The 17950-nt window shown below is 50.4% G+C and overlaps 1 protein-coding gene across 2 annotated transcripts; it reads right to left on the bottom strand.

Annotated features, from left to right (window-relative positions):
* Positions 1 to 2617: 2617 nt before the first annotated feature.
* SALL2 (spalt like transcription factor 2) lies at positions 2618 to 16396 on the bottom strand. 2 transcript variants are annotated; one of them, XM_040969828.1, is made up of 2 exons: positions 16324 to 16396; positions 2618 to 5592 (listed from the first exon to the last, which is right to left on the bottom strand). In XM_040969828.1, exons 1-2 carry the CDS (start codon positions 16394 to 16396, stop codon positions 2618 to 2620), a joined length of 3048 nt encoding a protein of 1015 aa, XP_040825762.1. The 2 variants fall into 2 exon arrangements, with proteins under 2 accessions (XP_040825762.1, XP_040825763.1); XM_040969829.1 differs by lacking the exon at positions 16324 to 16396 and adding an exon at positions 5958 to 6030.
* Positions 16397 to 17950: the final 1554 nt, after the last annotated feature.

Raw genomic sequence — 17950 nt, 5'->3', positions numbered from 1 at the left:
CCCAAAGCCTTGGGATCCTGTACCCACATGGGAGTCCTGGAAGCAGCTCCCAGCTGCTGGCTTTGGATTGGCTCAGCTTCAACCATTGTAGCCTCTTGGGGAGCGATGGAATATCTTCATAAATCTTAAGAAAAACCCTGAATTATCCTAGAGAAATTTAGGATATTTCAGTTTTTCACAAGCAAGCAAATGCATGCTTCATGTCACCTGTCATTATATTGTTGGTAGGAATTATTAGGGTTGAATTGCTGGTTTTTACCCCCTTTCAGATTACATCAATCTCAAGGATTTAAGGCTAATAAAAAAAATTCATTTGCCTACATTCTATAAATTTGTTGATATCAGGCTGGGTAAAGGTTCAGAAAAGACAAAGACAGCTTGCAATCTCTAATCACTAACCCTTGGTTGTAAAAAGTTTTAGGTAAAGAGAAAACACAGGGCCTGGCATGGTGGCCTAGTGGCTAAATTCCTCACCATAAACGCACCCGGATCCCATATGGGCACTGGTTCTAATTCCGGCAGCCCCACTTCCCATTGTGCTCTCTGCTTGTGACCTGGAAAAGCAGTGGAGGATGGCCCAAAGCCTTCACACTCTGCACCCGCATGGGAGACCATAAAGAAGTTCCTGGATCCTGGCTTCAGATCGGTACAGCACTGGCCATTGCGGTCACTTGGGGAGTAAATCATCAGATGGAAGCTCTTCCTTTCTGTGTCTCCTCCTCTCTGTATATACGACTTTGCAATAAAAATAAAATAAATCCTTAAAAAAAAAAAAAGGAAAAAAAAACCCAGACAGTATCTATCCCTATTTTCTGGGGACACGAACTCTTCAGGAAACACAAATACCCAGTAGCAAATTGTACTCACTGGAGGCTGTTTTAGAAGGCTGAGTAACAATTTTAACACCATATGTTCAGCTTTGGCAGGGGATGTAGGTGGGAAGGAAATCCCAAAAGTTAGGGAATACTCACATCACACCCCAGCTGGCTCTTTGGTTATGAAATAAGGAGAAACACACAAATATTTGGTCAAAAACACTTTTAATGATGGAAGGAAAGACACTAATATCTCCCCTATCTGCTCTTGAAATTTCACTATGTTAGAAGCTCAGGAGCCTACAACCTTGGAGGGGTGCCATCGTTCATGTCAGTCCACAGCAAAACTCTCACTCTCCTCCTCCTCGGGACTCCTGTCCTCAATGATCCTATGTTAAGTTTAAACACTACATCTCATTACAAGACAGAGAGAGAGAGGCAGGGAGGGTATCTCCTGGAGCCTGTCTCCTAAAGTTTGGATCTACTAAGAGCCAGACAATGGCAAACAATTACGCTCCAGTTCATGGACAGGCAAAATGAGGAAAGAGGTCTTAAGAGGAAGATGAAGAAAAGTACAACGGGCCAGGCAATAAAGGAGGGAGTCATCTAAAACTAGAAGCACACTAGTGCTAGGAAATTCCCCATGATCCTTGGTGCACTGCTGCACGCCATGTCACAATGAGCCCCAAAGAACACCCATGAGAATGTTCACATTCACCAGAATTCAAGGTCTTCCATCTTCCATCATGCCTGCATTACATAGGTTCCCCAGCAAGCCCTATCCTCTAGCCACATTCTTCCGCTCCGCATTGTTACTTTATCAGCCATGCTCACCAACAATGTCCCTGAAGATCAGACTTGTGTTCTTTCCTTCACAAAATATCCCTCGGGAGACCTCTAGGCAAGAAGTCTGCTTGTGTCCCAACGTTGGGAAGCCATGAAGAAGGAGACAGTGAAGATGTTTTAGCACATCAACCTAAAGCACCCAGGCCTTGATGTGACTTTCAAGGGATTTGCTGAGTGTCCTATGGTGCTCATTTCTCTCTACCCCTTAGGTTGAGACACTAGTTACTGGCGAATCCTGGAGGGCACCTTCTGGAACAGGGGAGGGAAAAAGAAATGTACAGCTTATTACTTTTCTTCCATATAATGGGCTTCTCAGGCACTGCCTTGGAGGCAAGAGGCTAAGATAGGAAGGGGAGGGGGACTACCTTCTGGCCTCTTAGACCCCACTGCTGTAGCCTGGGCCAGACAGAACTATTGGTGCAAGATTAAACAAGAACTCTCAGGTTTGGATGGGCAGCCATTTGGTAGGAAACCTGACTATCAGTTCTAAAAAGATAGGGACTTACTCCTACCAGCTATGCAGGAAGGTACCCATATAAGAAGTTCTACGGGCTGACCTGCTCACTGGAAAAGAGTAGCATAGGGCTGCCCAGGAATGGCTGCCAGCCCCTGTGAGCTGGCTGTAATTCCAAACATCGGTGCTCAGGTGCACCTGCCAAAAGGAAAAGGAAAAAGAGAGGAGCGGGAGAAGGGTGACCCCCAAGGGAGCTGGAAGAGGGGTCCCCTTGAGGAAGCAAAAGCTGTAGCGAATCTATTTTCCTCAGGTACAAAGAATGAAAAAGGGAAAAGACTCCTCAGGGGGCCATCCCCATGAACACAAAATTTCCAAGCTCAGGGCCTAGAGAAAAGCCACTAGGGACATAGCCGGAAAGAACTCACGAGACTAAGTAAGGGCTCACAAATCCTGGAGTTCTGTTCCTTCAGTTTCAAAGGGCAGCGGCGACAAGAAAATAGGCTCAGGGGATGGTGGGGTCATCTTTTCGGGGGAAGGGGGAGAGCCCAGGGGAAGCAAGGGAAGGTGAACAGCCAGGAACCAAGGACAGAGCGGTGATATTCTGAGGAGTGTGGGGGGTGAAGGGCTGTACCTGGTGGTGCATCAGCAACATGTGCTTCTTGAGGGTGGCCCGCTCAAGAAAGCCCTGCCTGCAGAAGACACAGGTGAAGAGTGGCCCCTCCTTGGAGTGGGTCTTCTGGTGCTCCTCCAGCACCGCCTGTGTGGGGAAGGCCTGGCCACACACTGCACAGGCCTTACGGCTGCTACTCTCCCCCACTTCCTTTCTCATGACCTCCTGCAAGCCCAGCTCCTCCACCACACTGGGGCTGGGACCCTCCGCTTCCAGAGGGAGCACTGTGGCTGGGCTAGAGCTCCCTTCTGCTTTGCTGCTGCCCTCCTCCACACCTCCAGCCACTTCCCCACTTCCCTGCTCCATAGGCTGCGGCTGATCCAGGGTGTCAGGTGGTGGAGGTGGAGGCACAGGCAGACAAGATTGCTGAGCTGCTTTCTCACTACTGTCCATCTCCTTCCCGGTTGTGGCTGTTCCTGCTGCTGCAGCTGTTGGAGTAGGCGCTACTTCCTCCTCTGCCCCAGAAGCCTCTTCTGAGTCCCCTCGCACGGATATTGCCTTCTCACCTCCACTCTCAGAGCCTCTCCCGGCCAGGGAGTCTTCATCAGTCACTTCCTCCTCTTCTTCCTCCTCTTCTTCCTCCTCCTCCGACAACTCTTCCTCTGGTGAAGGCTGTTGGGGCTGCTGCTGGGGGAAGCTCCCTGCTCCAGAAACTGTGGATTGCTCGGAGCCATTCTCCTGAGCAGCCCCGCCTGCTTCTGGAAGTGTGGTACCACCATTGGGGATCTGGCCCCCCAGGTGCATCCGAACGTGCTGCTGCAGGGTTACAGCATTGGTGAACTTCTTCTGGCAGATGGGGCAGGAGTTCTGGGCCCGGGCAGCTGGACTGGTCTTGTGGCCCACGAAATGGGCACGGAGATTGCCACGCGTGGAGAAGGCTCGGCCACACACTTTGCATTTGAAGGGCCGCTCACCTCCATGCTGGCCATAATGCAGCCGCAGGGCCCGGGGACAGCTCAGCACCCGCAGGCAGATGACACACTGATTAGGTCCAGAGGAAGCCGAGGACGAAGGGGCAGGGGCAGAGGTGGTGGGAGCTCCTGTGGCAGTTGCAGCCATGGCCACAGCTCCCTGTCTGTCAATCTTCTCTACCAGTTGTTGCAGCTTTGATGTCTCCGAGGGGGAGGCGCCCAAGGGCTCCAGCACGTAGGGGAAGGGGAAACTGCCAGTGGACTTGAAGTGGTTGGTCAGCAGCGCCCAGCTTGGCAGCGAAGTCACCAGCTTGCTCAGCTGCATCCGGGTGGCTGTGCCACCCTCTGCTGCACTACTGATGGCCGAGCCCTCACTCCCCGGGGGTGTGTTCTCATCAGCTTTATTTTTGGGCTCCACCGCTTTCATGAGCACAAACTTATTGAAAGCAGGGAGGCCAGGTGCGGGCGCAGTGCCTGCGCCCGTGGAGAGCAGCGTCAGGCTCTCGGTGGCACTGAGCGCAGTGGTGGAGGCCACCAGGGGCTTGCGTTCCACACTTCCACCAGGCGTGGCCGACTCCTCCTCAGCCTTCTCCGGGGGCACAGACATACCATAGGGCAGGCCGCTGCTCGTGATGACGTAGTCTAGGTGCTCCGGCACCGGGTGTGGATTCATCTGCACGTGTGGGTACTTCTCACGATGCCGGTGGAAGTGCACCTTGAGGTTGCCACGGGTGGTAAAGCGGTTGCCGCACACATTGCACTTATAGGGTCTCTCCCCGGTGTGCGAACGGAGGTGGATCTGCAGGGCACTGTCGCTGCCAAACACCTTGGCGCAAAAGCGGCATTTGTGTCTCCCACCGGGCTTCTCCAAGGGCCCCATCACTTCCCCATAGCCCAGCTCACCGCTTCCGTTCTTTGGCTTCAGGAGCCCTGGCGAGGCTGCAGCCTCGAGGCCTCGAGCAGCCCCAAGGCACTGCGCTGCCAGCAGTCCTGTGGTGCTGGGGAACGCCAGATGAGGAGACGCCATCAGCTGCTCTGCGTTGCTGGGCAGAGCCGGGGAGGGGGCGGGCGCTGTTTTGTGGCTGCGTCCAACCCCTCCGGCAGAGAAGGGGTGCTGTGACCCCAGCGGATGATAAAGGTGGAAGAAAGCCTGCTTGGGTGTTTCAGTTCCTGAGGAGGAGGAGGACGAAGAAGAGGGTGCCAGTGTCTTGCCGGGTTGGACAGGTTTGATGGGGCTAAAGAGGGGGAGAAGGGGTTTGGTGGTGGAGGCAGTTCCCGTGGCAGGCAGCTCGGAGGAACTGGCAGGGGAACCCACGTTCTGGCCTAAGGAGCCCAGCAGCAGCACCTGCCGGCAGATCTGCTCTGTCATCTGCATCTGATGGATCTGCCGCTGCTGCAGCACCCGCAGCTCCTCCAGAATCAGCGGGATGTTCAAGTGGCCTGTGCCCACCCCTGGGGGCGGAGGGGGCGGCGGTGGAGGTGGAGGGGGCGGTGCGGGAGTGGACTCCGGAGGTAGTGGGGTGGCTCCCAGCTTGGGACTGGCCAAGATCAGGCCCCCACCTCCCGCAGCCGCTGTACCCGTGGCAGCGACCAGAAAATGCCCAGAAGATTCCTCTCCTTTCCTCTCAGTACCCCAGCTGGGATCCGTGGGCCCAGAAGCCCCAGAATCTGGGGGGTTGCTGCGCTCGGGGTCCATGACTTGCGGGCTAGTGTGGCTCTCAGGTCGGGGTTCAGTGGAGGCTGAAGAGTTGTTGGGGTTCTCCTGCCCGCCGAGTATCACCATCACAGGAGGGTCAGTAGAACAGGAGCTCTGATGGGCAAGGAATTCAGCAGGGTCAGAGAACTGTGCGCAGCACTTGGCACAGACCTGGGGGTGATCCTCCTCGCCAGCATCACCTGGGGAGAAGACAAGGAGAGCCTGGGTGGTGGGGTTGGGTGGGGTGTCCCGAAGAGGCTGTGTACCTGCAGCCCAGGGACCCTTAGCTGTGTGTGGGGAAATGAGCCCACCGTCAGGCCAAGCACAAGGCTGCGTGTCAGCCCGGCCACAAGAGACACCCCAGCCTGGGGCTGCCAGGGGGTGCACACGCCACTCCCCTCCTCTCCCACTCCCCCCAGCCGCCTCTCTCCCTTCCCCCACCCCCGGCGCGCTTCGCCCTTTCCCGGTCCCCAGGTGAGGGCAAGAAAGAGCAGAGAACCAAGCATTTTATCGCGACCCGGGTCCCCTCGGCCCCTAGCCCGGCCCCAGTCAGGCCCTACCGCACCTCCTCCTCCGATCTCCGCAGGCTCCCCGCAGGGACCCCCTAGACGAGAGTTCCTCCCAGCTTCGTGAGCCATGGTATGGGGGGGGGGGGCTCGAGGGGTCCGGTCAGGAGGGGTGGGAGACAATGGGTATCGGGATGGGGGAGGAGGCGCTGGCCGCCGGGGCTGCGACAGCCTCTGCACCCAGCGGCCCAGACTGCGGAGATGGAGCTCGGCGGTGGCGGGGGCAGGGAGCAGCGGCGGAGGGGGAGGGGAGGGGGGAGGAGCTGGAGCGAGAAAGCTGGGAGAGGGGAGATGGAGGGAGGAGAGTTCGCCGGGAGGAGCTGCTGCAGAGGGAGGCGGGGGCGGGGGAGGCGGGAGCGCGGGGGCGCCTAGCCTGGGAGAGTTTCCGGAGGCGGTGTGACAGGTGCGGGGAGGTTCGCTGGGAATCCACCTTTCCCAGCCCTCTGCCAGCTCCCCCCGCAGCTTCCGTCTCCAGATGCCTTGGCCCACCTCACCCCACCCCCAGCTCCAGGGGCGCAGTAGGAAGCGAAGCCCTGCTCAGCGGAGCAAGGCAATGAGCTTCTCTTATTTTTCTTTGGATAAAGGATCCGCTGAGCTTGGAAAACGTGGAATTCCAGAGAGGCGGGTGGCCAGATTTCCTCAGAGGTCTGAGGGCCACAAGGAGAGGTGGAGCCCCCAGGGCACTCAATCTCCCTGGGACGACCCCCTTCCCCCCACTCCAACATATCCTCCACATTTTGTCCTGTCTTCCTCATCCTACCCTCATCCCTCTTCACATGTGTGGGCAGTTGCAAGGCAGGATTTGCGATAGTCACCTGGACTCCTCTGGGGAAGAACTAAGCCCCTTTACCTCCCGCCCCTCCTGCCACCGGATAATAACCAAATGCCAGGTTCCCCGGTCACACTGCATTCCCAAAGTTCAGGCTCACCCATCTCCTCAGGACCCTCTTGCCGGCCCTACTCCACTTTCTCTCTTCTTTTGCAACCCAGCTCGCCTTCATTACTAAGGGCAGGGGGTCTGGGGAGATGCCAAACTGCAGAGGTCTGCGCAGGCCCACCCGCAAGCCCACCCGGCTATAACTGGGGGGAGGGGCATGCTCCCCAAACAATGCGAGGAAACAGTAAAAACAGCCAGGCTGCCTTGGTGTCTTTCGGAGATGAAACCTGCAGTGCCCAGTACTCCGCATTTCCATTGCGCCCTGAAGTGAGTCTTAGAGGGACACCCAATTGGTTTTGTGGTTCACCTGGGAAGCAGTTTATCCTCGCTGTCCTGATTCAAGTTCTGTTCTAGCTTGTCTGGTAAACTGAGGCACTGTCTTACCATAAACGGGTAACCTGGCAGCTACATTGCATTTCTCTGAGAAATATTTGGGATGCAAGAAAATTTCAAAATGTTGGACAAGGAGGGAGCATTTGTGCCCAATGTGGGATTCCCAAAGGGGAGTGAGTGCCTGACAACTGGCCTTCCAGTCCCACTAAGGCTTGTCCTGGCTGCAGCAGAGGATGGTTCAGGTGCCACAGAGAAGACCCAGATGGAGCTGGCTTCAGCCTGCCCCACCCTGGCTGATGTGGGAATTTGGGGAATGAGCCAGCAAATGGAAGATATGTCTCTATACCTTTCAAATAAAAACTGATAGTATTTTTGTCTCTTAAATGATGGGGACTTGTTAAAACTGGGGCAATTCTGAATATTATTGATTAGAGAATTTACAGTCTCAGGAGTAAAATTAATAACTTGCAATGCATATATTTAAAATTAGATCTGTTTTTCAGGTAACTTGTTAATCTTACTCATTTCCAAAGAAGATGTTGGATATCATTGGCTGGTGTCCAGGGTAAGGAGTTTTTTCTTTCTTCCTTTTTTTCACGAGAGCTGACACATCCTAACGTACCAGTGACATCCATTTTGCTTTTCAACATAAATCGTGCCCATCTTTTAAGCTGAAACATGTTTGCTGAATCGTATTTTGCTGCTTTGGATCAGCACAAGGATTTTGGCGTTGTCAATCAGGATCCTTGCAGGTGGGGAAGGAGGAAGGTATTTCCTGCTGGCTAGTGACAAGTTAGTGCCACGCGATATATTTTATTGGGTAATGAAGGTGAAGGTTGGAGAGGCTAAGGGGCTTCCAGGTTCACAGGCTCATTCAGTGGAACCAGCGTCTGAAATTTTGCCTCCTGGGCCTGGTGCTATAGCCCAGTGGCTAAACCCTCACCTTGCATCCACTGGGATCTCATATGGGTGCTGATTTGTGTCCTGGCTACTCCACTTCCCATCCAGCTCCCTGCTTGTGGCCTGGGAAAGCAGTAGAGGATGACCCAAAGCCTTGGGACCCTGTACCCACGTGGAAGACCCAGAAAAAAGGCTCCAGATCAGCTCAGCCCCAGCCATTGAGGCCACTTGGGGAGTGAACCAGCTGACAGAAGCTCTTTACTTCTGTGTCTCCTCTCTGTATAGCTACCTTTCTAGTTTAAAAAAAAAAAAAAAGGGATTTTGCCTCCTCCCCAGTGCTTGGTGGAGCACGATGACATAGTGTGACTTCCGGCTTGCCAGAGTAGGGGCCCTGTGTGGCTGCGACCTGCCATTTGCTCTCTGGCAGCGGCAGAGAGGGAATCAGATGGAGTCCTTCTCCTGAGCCTTTGTTAATTAGCACCGAACATTTGATATCCACTTGCTGTTTTGTCAAGTCTTCTGACAAGAAATCCTTTCCTTTTCATCTTCTCCTGGGAAACACTGTCCCCTTTCTTGCTGTTTAATGAAAAGTGCTTTCTGCTGCGTAATTCGATCCGCACTCTTCTTTAAGGTAAGTTTAGTCCCTGGTGAAAGGTGAGGGATCAACAGCCACCTGTAAGAGGAACCCTCCACGGCTCAGCACTTTGCACTCCCTGCCTCCTCTGAAAAGGGGGACAGGATTCTCAGGCAACCAGGAATGAAGTCAGGAACTTAGAAATAAACCTGGCTGCTAATAGATAGCCGATAAAGGGAGGCAAACCATCCTGGGTCACATGCAAAGTCTGGGCTGGATACAGGACGAAGACCTGGATGTGCTCCTTGAAATTCACACAGCTAAAAGAAGGAAGGAAACCACCAGCTTTACTCTAAATCTGAAGCCTCATCAAACCCCTCCCTGCAGTAAGCGTAGGAGAGAAGGGTTTGCAGAAAACAGAGATGTGCACAAGAAACTGAGATAGCCCAGATTATCTGGAGTGCTTTTCCCAAGCCCCAAGCTCTGAGAAACCGCAGACTACAGGACTTCAGAATCCCTGAGGGTCCCATCTGGGAATGAATATTTGGGTAAAGCTCTTCCTCTGTGGTTCCAGCAGACGGCTAAGGATGAAAGCCAGATTATTAGAGGATTGTCCTGTCCACCAAACTTGCTCCTCAGTTTTCCTTGGGCTGGAGCTGGCCAAAACCTGGACATAGGGAATGGCAGCTGCTCAGTGCTAACTCTTCCATCAGGCTCCCCTCTCCATGCCATCAAGAACACACATTAGCTCTCTTGTATTGTCTTCTGGTTGGCAAAAACCAAAATAAAACAAGCCATCTAGGGGAGGAAAACATGCTAATGTATGTATGTAGCTGCCTAAACTTATTATTAATATTAGACTAATCCTAACATCTTCATAATTGTGAGTGGGTTCTATAACTTTAAGAAAAAAAGATTCATTTATTTTCATTTGAAAGGCAGATTTTTTTTTTTTTACAAAGAGGAAAAAAATAGAAAGTTTTCCATCGATTGGTCCAATCTCTAGATAGACGCAACAGCTACGGCTGAACTAATCCAAAGCTGGGAGCCAGGAGCCTTGAGCCTTTTCTGGGTTTTCCAGGTGGGTGCAGGGGCCCAAGGATTTGGACCATCTTCTACTACTTTCCCAGGCCATAAACAAGGAGCTGGATCAGAAGTGGAGCAGCCTGTACTGCAACAGGATGCAGGTGTTACAGGGTGGAAGATTGGCTTGTTAGCCACGATGCCAGCCCTGGTTCTCTAATTCTTGTTAAAAACTGCTCAGGAAACTTGTCCCGTCTTTCTTTCCTCACTTTTCGCTCCTAAAAGTACACATGCAACCTTTTGCTTCCAGTACCTATTGAAGCACACGTATGGCCCATTTAACAGTACAAAGGCATAAATGCTGTGAATACCTGGTATTAAGAAAAATGCAATTGGTTCCAGAATAGCAATATATTGGATCAAAGATCTAAAAGACTTTCAGTGGGCATTTTCTATTGTAAAAGTAATACTTTACTTCAAATTCACACCGTTTTGGGCCCAGAAAGGACCTCAGAGAGCAGACCCTCTTGTTGAGCCCTGTGACTCAGGCCTGAACCAAAGTCCCAATTTCAGCATTTTAAAATTTTTGTGATCTTGGCAAAGTTTCTTAATCTCTTTAATACTTGCGTTTGTTTTCTTTAAAATGTGAGCACAGGAACTGGTGCTGTGGCATGGTGGGTAAAACTGCCACTTGCAGCGCCAACATCCCTTATGGGTGCCAGTTTAAGTCCTGACTGACTGTTCCACTTCTGATCCAGCTCCCTACTAATGTTCCTGGGAATGCAGTGAAAGATGGCCCAGTTCCTTGGACACCTGCATCCCCATGGGAGATCTAGAAGAAACTCTGAACTTCAGATTGGCCCAGCTCTACCTATTGCCGCCATCTGGGGAGTAGACCAGCAAATTGGAGCTCTCTATGTCTTTCCCTCTTTGTAACTTTGCCTTTCAAATACATAAATGGGAGTACAGGGGTGGGCATTTAGTCCAGGGATCAAGTCACTGCCTGGGATGAAGGCCTTCCATATGAAAGTATTTCATGCAACTCAACTTTTTGCAAATGTGCACCTTGGGAGGCAGCCAGTGATAACTGAAGTCCCTGGGTCCTTGAAACGTATGTGGGGGATCTGGGTTGAATTTGGGTCTCCTGCCTTTGTCCTATACAGTATTTGCAAAGGAAGAGGTAAACCAGTGAATGGATGACCTCTCTCTTTCAAACAAAACGAAAACAATTCTAAAATATTAGTTTGTTTTTTAAGATTTATTTATTTTTATTGCAAAGTCAGATATACAGAGAGGAAAAGAGACCAAGAGAAAGATCTTCCATCTGATGATTCACTCCCCAAGCAGCCGGAATGGCTGGAGCTGAGCCAATCCAAAGCCAGGAGCCTGGAATCTCTTCTGGGTCTTTCACATGGGTACAGGGTCCGAAGGCTTTGGGCTATATTTGACTGCCTTCCCAGTCCACAAGCAGGGAGCTGGATGGGATGTGGGGTTGCTGGGATTAGAACTGGTGTCCATATGGGATCTTGGCACGTTCAAAGAGAGGACATTAGCCACTAGGCTACTGTGCCAGGCCCTAACATATTCTTTACGGTATGAAATTCTGGTATATGCTGCGTATGTAAACTTTAAAAAAAATGGGCAACTATCACATGATTCTATTTATATAAATAACAGAACTGGTGAATATGTAGGGATACAAAGTTGGGAAAAAAAGCCAACAGATACATAGAAAGTTGAATAAAGGGGTTTGAGGCAGGACAGTGTGGAGATAAGGGGCACTTATTTCTTTAACGAATGCAAAGTTTCTGGTAATGAGAAAGTTTTGGAAAGGCATCATGGTGGAGATTATACAACCATTACATAGTGGATATATGGTTTTTAATGCTATGAATTGTAGACTTCAAAAAGGTTAGAATCATAATCTTTGTTATGTATATTTTCCACAATAAAATGTAGGTAAGAGTAGGGAAGTTGGGAAGAATAAATGAAAATAGCTGAGCCGAAAGAGGTCCTAACATGTAATTTAAATGTTTTACCTGTATTAGTGATATTGCCATTTTTTTTTTTACTTAAATACATTTTTGTTTACTTATTTGAAAGGCTGAGGTGGATATCTTCATCCATTAATTCACTCCCCAAATGTTTGCAATAGCTGGGGCTGGGACAGGTTAATTCCAGGGACCGAGAGCTAAGCAGGTCTCCCCTGTGGTGGCAGGAATCATGTGCTTGAACCATCACCTACTGCCTTCCATGGTGCAAATGAGCAGAAACTGGACTCAGCAGCAAAGCGAGGCTCAAAGCCAGGTACTCTGAAATGGGATGCAAATGTCCCAGGGGGCTTTTTAATTGCTGTGCCGGAAAAGCTGAAGGCTTGGAAAAAGAAGTTGCTCAGGGTCACATAGCTTCAAATTCTAGCTGGCCTGAAAAGCAGGTATCTGGGGCCTGGTGTGGTAGCCTAGAGGCTAAAATCCTCGCCTTGCATGTGCCAGCATCCCACATGGGCACAGGGTTCTAACCCTGTGGCCCCATTTCTGATCCAGCTCCCTGCTTGTTGCCTGGGAAACCTGTGGAGGATGACCCAAAGCCTTGGAACCCTGCGCCCGCATAGGAGACACACAAGAAGCTCCTGCCTCCTGGCTTCAGATCGGCTCAGCTCTGGCCATTGTGGCAGCTTGCGGGGGTGGGGGGCGTGAATCACAGATGGAAGATCTTCTGAACGCTATCTCTCTTCTGTATATCCAACCTTCCAATTAAATAAATCTTGGGGGGGGTGGGGTGGGGAAGCAGGTTTCTGCTTCCTTGTTCAAAGCTCTGTTGCACCAGGCCTGAGTTACATCTGTTTAGATATATGATCTTTCTGACCAGGGTGCTGCCTAGTACAGGAGCCCAGTAGCTCAAAGGGTGAAACTCTTGCTCCAGACCTATAGAGAACTGAGCTCTCAAAGCTCCATTTTTTTTTTACCTTCTTTCCCCTTTTGCTGTTTTTGCTGTCTGCCAGCTTCTGTCTCGTTCTGCTTGGCTGTTGTCCTGGTTTCTCCTTCTCACTAAATATCTGGGTTTCTGATCGCTTTCTTTATTTCCCAGATGGACTAGTTTGCATTTTCCCCAGTCACATCCTTTATGTTCTTTAATCCAGATTTCTAGACTCAGTAGGGGAGAGAGACAGGTTTTTTTCTCGCTAGAGTTTTTTAAGTAAATAGACTATTTCCTGCTCATCACTTATGTGCAATAATGATGATGTTAAGTTTTGGTGTTCTGGTCAGAGGAGCTGAGTAAAAACAAGGTTGGAAAACGGGTTTTTCAGATTTGTCTCTTGATGTCTCAGGTCACACACACAAAAATGAGCCTTTTAAAACAAGCAACAAAGGCTCAGAATTTGCTTGTCATTTGGTAAGCATTGCTTAGAAGAAGGTCAATGACTTCCGAAATTACTAGTGGTGCCCTAGACTAAAAACAAATGTCTACTGGTGCTCAGGTTGATACTCATAATTTCACAGATTCCCCAAGACACCATGTGTCCCCACCGTGCGTCCCAATCTCAGCTGGGGACAGAAGGAAAAGTCGAAAACCTAAAGCTCACATAAGATACAAACCATATCCTTCAAAACTAAAGAATGGGGGTCCTTGTGGAGCAGCAAGATAAGCCTCTGCTTGGGATGCCTACGTGACTAGTAGAATGCCTGGGATGGAATCCTGCCTCCGTAGATCCAACTTCCTGCGAATGCAAACTCTAGCAGGCAGCAGGTACTTAGGTCCACTCAAGTACTTAGGTCCACTGCCTTCCATCAAGGAGATCCTGGATGGGGTTCCTGGCTTCTGACTTCTGTCTGATCCAGCCTTGCCTATTGGGGGCATTTGGTGAGTAAACCAATAGATGGGAAATGACTCTAAGCTTTCCCTTTGTCTGTCACTCGCCCTTTCCAATAAATAAATAATAACTACCTCTAGGATTTTTTTAAAAGAGAAAGTGTTATTCATTTATTTGGAAGGTGGAGTGACCGAGAAAGTGGGAGATCTTCTGTTTGTGGGTTCAGACTGCAATGGCTGCAATGGCTGGAGCTGGGGCAGGCCAAAACCAAGGGACAGGAGCTTCTTCCCGGTCTCCCACACAGATGCAGGGGTTCAAGGACTTGAGCTATCTTACACTGCTTTCCCAGGCCATTAGCAGAGAGCTGGATTGGAAAGAGGAGCAGCTGGGACTTGGAACTGAGTCTATATGGGAATGCCAGCACCACAGGAGGCAGCTTTATATGCAATGCCACAGTGCTTTCTTAAGGCAGATTTTTTTTCTTTTCTCAATTAAAAAAAATTAAAGAGCAAAAGAGGTACACAAAGAGCTCCTACCCACTGGTTCTCTCTCGAAGCCAGAAGCTCAGAATTCAGTCTAGGTCTCCAACTTCAGTGGCAGGTGCACAAATACTTGAACCATTGAGTTCCAGGGCTTGCATTAGTAGGAGAGTAGGGCCAGGAGGCAGTGCACAGTATTGAACCCAGACACTTGGATCTGGGTTCATTCACCTGGCCGAATGTCCCCACCTCCCAGGCAGATCTGCATGGAGGTTACTACTGCTTCTGTGCTCCTTGCATCAATATCTGCCTTGCACAGCTCAAAAGGCCACATTTCAACTGAAACGTACTGTTTCCATTGGATTTAAGTCTATCTTGTTATGTGTCTGTCGGGATAGTTTTGTAGCAGTTATTCCATTGCCCCAAATGGAGCTGCATCTCAAAGGGATGCACAGCTGCTTTTGACTTCCTCACTGAGGGCTTTTTTCCCTCAGCTGTGGGATGGGCAATGGGTGAGCAGATGGGAGAAGTAGGAAGGAGAGGAGGGTGCTTCTGTGGGGGTTGGGAGGGCTCTCTGCATAGTTCCACATCAAACCCGCAGGGGAGCAGGACTGGAAGGCTTCGCTGAAGCACTAGGGGAAGTCTCCTGTAGTGCACAAGGGGGAAACATCCGGCCTATAGCAGCATTAAAGAGGGTTAATGTGTCTCAGGAGGGAAGGAGGCCGCCACCATAGAACCTCTAAATGCGGGCACAGTGGGATCCCAGCAAAGCTGCCACTAGGGAAAATATGTCCCAGACAGAAGATGGAAGTTTCACTGCATCTGGGGCACTGATGCAACCTCATAGTGGGTTGCTTCTTTTTTTAAAAAACAACAGGTGAAAAGGCAAATCTAATCCATAGCCACAAACGCACTATCCTGGTGCGTTCCACACGTGTGTGTCCTAAAGAAAAGCCAAAATTTGCCCAAGAGCTTCCTGAGCTGTGGTACTAGTTCTGCCCATGCAGCAGGTGCCACTGCGCTGATCTAAAATGATCCCAACAGTAATCATGAATAAAGTACTCCTGCTAGAGACTTCACACTTTTTTCTGCTGGGTATTTCTCGAAAGGTTTTTACGCGTATTTCACTTGTTTCTTGTGGTTAAGGAAAGTGAGGCGAAGTAAACCAAGCGTGACTGCTGCCCTAACCCAAGCGGTGGTGCCAGGATGTGGCTGGAAGCCAATTCTGAATGTCTCGTTTCAGAGCTCGGGGGCTTAATCCTGCCCTCTGTGGTTGGGTATAGTCCCTGTTGGCTAAATCAATAGTCGATCCCTGAGGAGTGTGTGTGCAAATGACCACATCACTGACAATATATGTCCAAAATCTGCTTGAACCAAATTAATTACCTGGGCATTTCCAGATGGTAAAGATTGCCAGACTGCTGCTCTGATTTGCCTACTGCTGAGCATGCTGCTTTTAGTGCAGTGCAGGGAGTACTGCCGTCCCTAAGTAGCAGGAATCCCAAGTTTCTATCTTGCCTGTGCCTATCACTTTTTATGACCCTCCTTGCTCAATTGTCTGTCCCTCACTGGAATGTTCTAAAAATGCATACACTTCCCCTGCCCTTTTACAAACAAAATCTGTTACTTTAAATGCAGAGTAATATCTACACAAAATTATATGCTGTGCACATAGGTGTATTAATGTGAACTTTTTAAGCTTGATTTTCTTTTCAGTGCAAAGCTAAACCCCTCTTGCAACCCCCTGCCTCCAGGCAACCCTCCAGGTGACACGGATAGGCACCCCAAACCGGCTGCCTCTGGATCGGAGAAAGCTATCTTCCCCCCCCACTGGGAGCTGGGAGCCGCTCTCAGCCCCGGCAACAATGAGAAACTTTTCTCCTGTCCCTCAGGGGAACCCTCACGTTGGCCCAGTCCATTCTCTTGCAACCCAACTCTCCCCGAAAGAAAAGGGGGGGGGGAGTGGAAATCCCACCCCTCAGAGACGGTCTTCAGGTCCAAGCACGTTACTTAGCAACAGCACAAAGACCTGGGAGCCAAGGGGGACCTGGGAGAACACTCTTGGGTGGAGAGCCAGAGGCAGTTTGAAAACTCCATTTCATCCAGGGAAAAACAAGGGAAACACAAACAGAAGCAACCCCGAGAAAAGCTAAGCGGCTCTTTGGGTGGGGGTCACCTCCTCACGCCCTCCTCAACCCCTCCGAACCACGAACCACGCAGCGCGTCCTCGCCCTGCTTCCACCCACCGGCCCCAGTGCCTTCTCCTGCCCCGGCCTGACCCCCGCACCCACCCTCCCTAGGCACCCACCGTTCTCAGACGCGTTGGGACCTTCACAGTCCGAGATTAGCTGTTGGGGCTTGCGCTGCTTTCGTCGAGACATTCCCGGGTAAAGAGAGAGAGGTGGGAGAGGGAGGAGCGATGCTGACTTAGTCCAGAACAGGGTGACCTGCTCGGGGCACCCCTTAGGTCTGAAGCCAGCTGATGCCTCTCTCCCAAAGCAGATCCTTGGAGCCGAGATGTTTTGGCTTCCCAGGGACAGACAGACTCTCTCTCTCTCTCTCTCTCTCTCTCTCTCTCTCTCTCTCTCTGCGTCTCTGTTCCTGACTCAATCTCTGCAAGTCTTTAAACAGGAGACGCCCCCTTTTTTTTCTTCAGCTTCTTCCCCACGCTTCTGCAGCTCCCATTGTAAAAGCAAAAATCCTAATCTTTCCGCACACTCTTTTCTTTTGTACTGCAGAGGGAAGGATTTAACCCTCTCCTCCCTGCTGGGGCTCCATGCCTCTCCCTGCACTGTCTCCTCTGCCTCCCTCTCTCTCTCTCTCTCTCTCTCTCACACACACACACACACACACACACATTGGCTCTGGCTTAAGGTTCTCACTCTTCTTCCAACATCTTCACAGTGCTTTCTGATTCTTTCATAATCCTGTGACCCTCTGTTTGAGAATGTGCTATTACAGGATGACCTGAAATAAGAACTTTCTGATATGTCCCGATTAGGAGGCCAATAAGTCAGTTACTTTCAGCCCAAACAGGGTAGTGTAAGGTTGGCAGACAGAGTAAAGACAGTCAGTCTTTATCATAATAACCCAATTTATATAGAGCTATGATTTTGTAGACTGTTTTCATTTATCTGTCCTATTTTGAATATTACGCCTCTGAAATTAGCATAATGAGTCTTAACACCATTTACAACTGATCTCCTTTACAGAGAAATCAAAAGGTTTGGTGAGGTTAAGCAGCCTCTCCAAGGTGGCACAGCTGTGACACAACAATGACACGTGCATCTTGGGGTAGTCTAGCATTCTTTTCTCTGTATTCACAAAGATGAGATTTGCCACCTGAGTGTTAACACGAAAAACAAGGTGTTGTGTGGGGGGAGGGGCTGATCCTAGGGAATCATCTAAAACAGCAAGGAGGTCAGTGGCTTCTGTCCTGTCCCGACCTTGTCCCCAGAGCCAAAGGGGTGCCATTGAAATTGTGGTGGATGAAATGTGTGGTGCCACACGATGGAGCCTAGCAGAAGCCACTTTCCAGCTCAAGTGTGATGAACTCAACGGTTAAGTTTGTGAAAGTTGCTACACAGAGACTGTGTTGCTGGGCATACGCTAGTTCAGATATGCCCCATATCCTATCGATAACGCCTGGGTCCCTGTCTTTTACTCTTTTTTATTTATACAAGGGGAACAAATTTAATGTCTTCCATATATACAGTTTTAAGGGGTCTGGCTGTTTCAGCTACAATTGACAGAGTGTTTGAGAGAGGCAAAGCAAAGCTCACTCACAGCCAGGGGTGCAAATTTTTAAGTTCCTGCATTTGAGTCCAGGATTACTGGGCAATACCAAGACAGAGAGGGAGCAGCAGGTGCAGTAGGGCTGCAGGCAGTGGTGAAGGCAGGTGCTTGGATATAACAGTTTGGGCAGCACCCTCATC

The sequence above is a fragment of the Ochotona curzoniae genome, unplaced genomic scaffold (assembly GCF_017591425.1).
Source record: "Ochotona curzoniae isolate NIBS_2020 unplaced genomic scaffold, NIBS_Ocur_1.0 scaffold_4701, whole genome shotgun sequence".
Taxonomy (NCBI): Eukaryota; Metazoa; Chordata; class Mammalia; order Lagomorpha; family Ochotonidae; genus Ochotona; species Ochotona curzoniae.
Note: the sequence above shows the minus strand (reverse complement) of the source record. Positions and strands in the feature narration are given on the sequence as shown.

What these genes read in the sequence shown, in the direction of transcription:
- SALL2 (XM_040969828.1), bottom strand. Translation starts at nt 16,396, where the DNA reads ATGTCTCGACGAAAGCAGCGCAAGCCCCAACAGCTAATCTCGGACTGT. An exon ending in TCCCAACGCGTCTGAGAACG is followed by an intron (nt 5,593 to 16,323) that starts GTGGGTGCCTAG and finishes TCTTCTCCCCAG; the next exon opens with GTGATGCTGGCGAGGAGGAT.